Source organism: Aptenodytes forsteri, unplaced genomic scaffold, assembly GCF_000699145.1.
Source record: "Aptenodytes forsteri isolate BGI_AS27 unplaced genomic scaffold, ASM69914v1 Scaffold273, whole genome shotgun sequence".
NCBI classification, from domain to species: Eukaryota; Metazoa; Chordata; class Aves; order Sphenisciformes; family Spheniscidae; genus Aptenodytes; species Aptenodytes forsteri.
The window spans coordinates 802,135-808,614 of NW_008795041.1; the positions used below are offsets into that span (position 1 = coordinate 802,135).

The 6,480-nt window shown below is 38.7% G+C and overlaps 1 protein-coding gene across 1 annotated transcript in view; it reads left to right on the forward strand.

Moving 5' to 3' along the window:
- The first annotated feature begins 4,263 nt into the window (after positions 1–4,263).
- SYAP1 (synapse associated protein 1) overlaps positions 4,264–6,480 on the forward strand; it is a 15,978-nt gene continuing 13,761 nt past the window's right edge. Inside the window, exon 1 of the mRNA XM_009276926.1 lies at positions 4,264–4,467. Within this exon, the coding sequence (XP_009275201.1) occupies positions 4,264–4,467 (204 nt within the window). The remainder of the gene's footprint in view (positions 4,468–6,480) is intronic.

Genomic DNA, 6,480 nt, shown 5'->3' on the forward strand with positions numbered 1-6,480 from the left:
CCCCCCGCCCCCGCGGTACCCTGGGCCGCCGCGGAGAGGTGTGGGGCTCCTCCCCCTCCCACACACATCGCTGCTGGGGGCCTTCATGCAAGGAGAAGGCTCGAGTAAAAGAATAGCTTCACTTGTTGGAGGGGTGTGTCGTGCCCGGGCATCTTCACGCGGGGAGTGCTGCTAGGGGGTCTCTCTTAAAAAAGAAAAAAATAAAACAGTAGTCTTAGCAGCAAAATCCCCTTAGTGTGGTGAGAGCAGACTAGCGACTGGAGAAGTGAAGGTAGACCGGTCTAATGCACGTTTAGGGGTTGGAGAAGTTACTAGTACTTACCATTAGCACATAAACCAAAGCTTTAGTTGAACTAAACAGCTAGAGCTAGGTTTTAAGATGAGTTAAGCATGTTTATTCTCAGTTCAGCAAATGTAAAAGAAAAATCACTTTTCGTCTAGATAGCTATGACTCCAATGTAGCTTGCATAGTGATGCAAAATGGGGAATGCAAGTTTGAGGTCACCAGAATACTCTTTTTAAAAAAACAAAACAGCTCTGAAGCATGTCTTTCCAGATGTAAATGGTAATTCAGGTCAGTTTAGCTAGTACAGAAAATGATCTCGGTGAAGAAGTGTTAAAAGTCATTCTCCTCTACCCTTTTTTATTCTATGTTTTCACATATCTTGGTTTTGCATCTCTTTTAAATGATGTTTGTTAACTGCGGTCTATGGCATGCATCACTACCGTGTAGTTTTTCATGCAGCTTGTCCAGTCTCTTCCACAGTTCTGAAACTTTCTTTAAGTATCTGTTTTGTTGTCATTGTGGGAGAAGTGATGTATATATACAATGTACTTCATGAATTGGTGTGGAGTTTCTGTGATTTTTCATAGGAGAGTAATAGGGTTTGATTATTTTGTTGAACTCATCTCTAATGAGGCAAGGCTGTAATTTACTATAGGTAAGAATTCTGCTTTACTATAGTAGATTCTTAGATAAAATTAATCCAAAGTACAGCTCCATACTCGTTGCTAAATTGTTTTCTTACTGGTGCTCTGAAATGCTGGGTCAATATCAGCAGAAAGGTTAGTCTGAGATGGTTCTTTACTGTGCTTTGCCTTGGGCTACATGAGCTGCAGCAGATTATCTGTGTAGTTTGGTCAAAGACTTGTCTGGTTGTTGTAAATTGATCCTAATCTGGTAGTCACTCTGATTGTTCAGGAAGGAAAAAAGACTTTGAATTTTCAGGGGAAGAGTAAGTATTGACTGTTACAGATATAATTTGCTCTGCAAGTGAGAATTTGGTTTAGTGATCCATGGATTCATTGTCTGTGACACCAGAGAAGATGGTGGTGGAAAGGCTTTTTTGTAAGGATTTGGACGTCACTGTTTTAACACATGATTACTCTAGAAACATCTGCATGACTAACAACCAGGGTAGCTGTGTGGAAAGACTCCCCTAGCACATAAAGGATTTTACTGGTAAAACTGAAGCCTTACATAGATTATTTTTTGCTCATCACATCATTAGAAAGGTTAGGAGAGTTTGTCAGTGTGAACTTATAATAGAAATATTGCTCGATACATATTCTTAATACAGGCATAGATTTGTAAGAGGGAGGGAAACCTTCTTGTTCATTTGAAAGTGGAAGTGTTGTTTTTCCACCACTGATTCTATTTTTCTAAGGCTAAGTACCACCTCTTACTGAGGTTTTATAAGTACCTCGGTTCAGAAGAATATTTGCCCTTAATGGAAGCAAAAAGCATTTTGTTCTTCAGACTGGTTCCAGGACTGGCCCAAACCACTTTGCCCAACAATACCAAAATGTCGCTGGACAGCAAATGTTTTGGCACCTTTTTCACCTAAAACAATTGCATATGAGAAAATTTCCAGGGTTACATAAAATGACCAATAAAAGCTGATAGGGAGGAAACAATCCAGTAGGCTACTGCTTCCTCTACTGTCATAAGGGGGACAGTATATATGTCTATATCTAAAGTGTAGAAGATAGGCATTTTTTTAATACCATGTGAAGCATGTGATGGGTTGTAAAGCCTGATAACAGATACGAAAGATGCTAGCAAGTACTTGAAGGAAGTTTGGTTGCCACCATTCTGTGGCTTATAAATGGAAGTTACGTATAAAAAAACTGGCTTGCTTGAGAGTTGGCTAGACCTCTGCATTTGTCAGTATTGGTTTGGTGATATCACTAAAGAGACAATATTTTATACACCACGAAGAACAGTCAGCTTTCCAAAAGGTGACAGGAATGTTCCAAAGTAATTCATTCTACCAGTGGCTAACAACTGTGTGTTAAAACAACTCACATATTTTTGCGTGGTAAGGTTATTTCTTATATTTCTAACTTATAAGGAAACTGGAATTTTTGTGATGTCTTGAGAAGGAAGGTGTTTTTTTGTTTGTTTGAAACAGAAGTGCTGGGGTTTTTTTTAAATCCCCTGTATAAAAGTCAAACTTTATTTTCTGGAATAACTAAAATATTCTTACCATCCCATGTATTTTGCATTCTTAGTAATGCCTCAAACATATCTTTGGTAGGTACTATGCGGTTTAGATCCACTGTTACTACTTCTAACCCTAGAATTAGAATAGGATAGAATATTTCAGTTGGAAGGGATCTACAATGATCATCTAGTCCAACTGCCTGACCACTCCAGGGCTGACTGAAAGTTAAAGCATGTTATTAAGGGCATTGTCCAAATGCCTCTTAAGCACTGACAGGCTTGGGGCATCGACCACCTCTCTAGGAAGCCTGTTCCAGTGTTTGAATGTGGTCTCAGTAAAGAAATGTTTCATAATCTCAAGTCTGAGCCTCCCCTGACTGATGCAGCTTTGAACTATTCCCACACATCCTGTCACTGGATCTGAGGGAGAACAGGTCAGCACCTCTCTCTCCACTTCCCCTCCTCAGGAAGCTGTAAAGAGCAATGGGGTCACCCCTCAGCCTCCTTTTCTCCAAACTAGACAAGCCCGCAGTCCTTAGCCGCTCCTCACAGGACATGCCTTCCAGCCCTTTCACCAGCTTTGTTGCCCGCCATTGGATGCATTCAAGGACCTTCACATCCTTCTTAAATTGTGGGGCCCAGAACTGCACACAGGACTCAAGGGTTTGATGCACCCCAGGATGCGGTTTGCCCTCTTGGCTGCCAGGGCACACTGCTGACTCGTATTGAGCCTGCTGTCGACCAGCACCCCAGGTCCCTCTCTGCAGGGCTGCTCTCCAGTCGCTCCTCTCCCAATTTATACTTGTGCCCGGCGTTACTCTGTCCGAGGTGCAGAATCTGGCATTTGTTCTTGTTAAATTTCATGCCAATGATGATTGCCCAATGCTCCAATCTATCTAGATTCCTCTGAAATTATTTTATTTACTATGGCACTTAGCGACATTGTATCATTTTATATACTGTAACTGTGATATTACAGTCATAGTACAACTGTTCAAATGTAATAAAGTGCTTGTGACATCATGTCATTACCTGAGAAATAAACAATACCAATGTTGTTTTAAGATCCTTTGTCAATAAACTGATATTTAGTGTTTCTGAAGGTTGGTGATATACATCTTGCTGCTTGCAAGTTTGTTATCCTTAATTAAAAATGACCAATACAAGGCAGCTGTCCATGCTACATAGTTCTTTCCCTGCCACCTTCCTTCACTTCAGCACTGCTAATATAAAAAAATGCTAGTTAGTCTTTGAAAATGTTTGTTACTGCTGTTCTGACACTGAATGTATCCAGAAAAATAAGCAAACGGCCACAGTGTTTCTCATGGAGCTAAAAAGAGGAAGACAATGCAAAATAGAAGAGGGCAAACATCAAGAGCAAGCTTCTATCTTAAGACTTTTGAAGGAATCTCAAGTGTTACTTGCCTAAAGGTTTTCATGCATTTGCTGCCTTACTTAATGAGACTTTATTGTGCATGTTGATTTTCTTAAAAAAATATAATTCTGTTTTAATACTGTTGCTAAAGTTACTTTATTGCTTAATGTCTCCGAAATACTTGAATGAAATTAGGAAAGACACATTGCTTCAGAAAATTCATTGGAAAGCAATATTTCAAGGACCATTAGGAATGTTTGATTTAGTAAACAAGGTTCACGTGTAAAAGTTTGATTTACAGAAAGTTGCGATCAAACATACAGTTTGATCATCATCAGTAAAGAATATGAACTAGAAGAGGGTAAACAGGATTTTAGGAGTTCTTTGTAGGCCAGAAGCTGGGTTAAATGAATTTGAAGGAAGATTCTAAGTAGGTATCCAAATGTCTAAAGAGAAAGGAAAATCTAGTAAGAGAACTGGATGTAAAGAGATCTTTTTTCAGCTCTTTCTCTTCTCATCTGTGAAAGGTTACCTCTTCAATTTTGCCACTGCTGCTACAAAAAAGATATCTGAATCTGTTGCCGAAACAGCACATACAATAAAGAAGTCTGTAGAAGAAGGAAAAATTGACAGTATCATTGATAAGGTATTTTATTTCTAGATACTTGATCTGAAAGATCTGCTTGCTTACTGTTGTTGTAATGTGTAGCAAACCTGGCATGTGATAACATTTCTTTAAGCTGGCTTTAGGAATTACGTATTTCAAGAGCAGGTATCTCCTGTCATGGTAAATGATGTGACTGAAATATTTATTCAGGGTAGACATGCCAAAAAATGGTCACCCTGCTTTACTCAGTACTGCACCTGTGTTCCATTCCTTCAGGATGTAGATACACTGGAGAAAAACCAGAAGAAAATACGAAAAATGCTGACATAGGAGGAAAGGCTAGCAGAATTAGTAGAGACAGGCAGTTGGGGGATGGCTGGGAGGTGTGTGGGCTGGGTTTTTTCCCCAGTTTATTTAGGTGGAAAAAGGAATGCTATAGCCTGCGTCTTAAATGCATCTCTGACGCAAGAGTCAGAATTAGGTCAGCTTTGTGGGTATTGTATACTAAGACCCTAGAGCTATACAGGTATGGTTTCATAAGACCCAGTGAGTTAATGAAACAACTTACTATTGTCTTGTTGTTATCCCCCCCCCCTGCCCCCCGGACCCTGCCACTTATTTCTTGCCCTCTCTGTTCTGGCTGCCAGCTCCAGTTGCTTAACTTCTGCCAGCAAGTGTTATTCCAGTGCTTTAAGTCATGAACTTGGCGGGGGAGGAGGGAAAAAAAAAAAAGGCAGCGATAAGTGCTATGTAGTGTTCTGTGTTTTTTAGCAAGGGTAGCTTAGAAGGGGAAGGGAAAGGGAACTGGCCAAAACCAACCCAGCTGTAGTGGGGCTGTGTATCCAGAGTGTCAGACATGGGAGATGCAGCCAGACCCCTCCTCCTGCTCCTGTCTCTCAGACACCCCTTCAGGGGAACTAAAGCGTTTCCTTTTTTTTTTTTTTTTTTTAAATACAGTGAAATTCAATTTCTTGGTATAATTAGTTTTCCTGTTGTCTTCCAAGTTAATCATCAAATGACACTTCTAAATTTCTGTTATGATCGAATTTTGTCTCCAGATTTCATTGACTTTTTAGTGACAACTCTCTCTATATAATAGCAGAGTTATATTTCCTACTACAGTATATTAGAGTCTAACGTCATTTTGATCCACATGAAAAAGGAAGAACTGAGTAAGAAGGTTATTTGGTAATTTAATACACAAATAATAATGCTCATAAGAAACTGTAGCTAAGTACCTACAGCATATTTTATGCCTAAAATACCATTTTCTTTTTTCTGTGAATGCCTTAGACTAATATGAGTTTCCTGTTTTGACTAATAAGTTTATATATGAGAGAAACAGGGTTATAGCTTTATCATCATAAAACTTTTTTTTTACACCATACAAATTTTTTTATTCCATAAATACCAAAAATTCATATAACTTACAACCAGGAGGAACCACAATGATCTATTTGTATAACAGGTGCTACAGTAGTTCTCTCACTGATGTTAATCTTAAACTGAAATGCTGGGTTGTTGGAGGAAAAAAAATTTGGAGGAATTTATCAGGATTTAGCTTGAAGACTTGCGTGCTTTTTGACAACTTGTTAAGCCATAGACCTCACTGCATAAAATTTGTATTTTGTGAGTGGTTTAAGTATTCATTTCTAGCTTCATGGGGTTTTGCCTCTGCTTTCAACTACAGAACAACATTTGCATTGTTACTTCTAGATTATGGCATGCCGACTTCTGAGACCATTCTCCATTTTTTAATTCTAAATTCAATATAGGATATTTCTGAACATAATTTTTTGATGAAAATTTGTCAACAACATAAATGGAGAAATGATTATATTTCAGCTAAGCAGACATTCTGAAAATCATACTTAATAATTTTACAAGTCCGATTTATTGCAGTGGATATATTTCTTAGGCAACTCTTGAAACTTACTGTAAGGCCAAGGGTACCTTCAAGTGTTTAATGCTTTAAAAACGTGTTCAAATAAGTTTAAACAGTCTATGTTGTCTGTATTTGATAAGGTAAGGCGGTAAGTATATATGCATAGT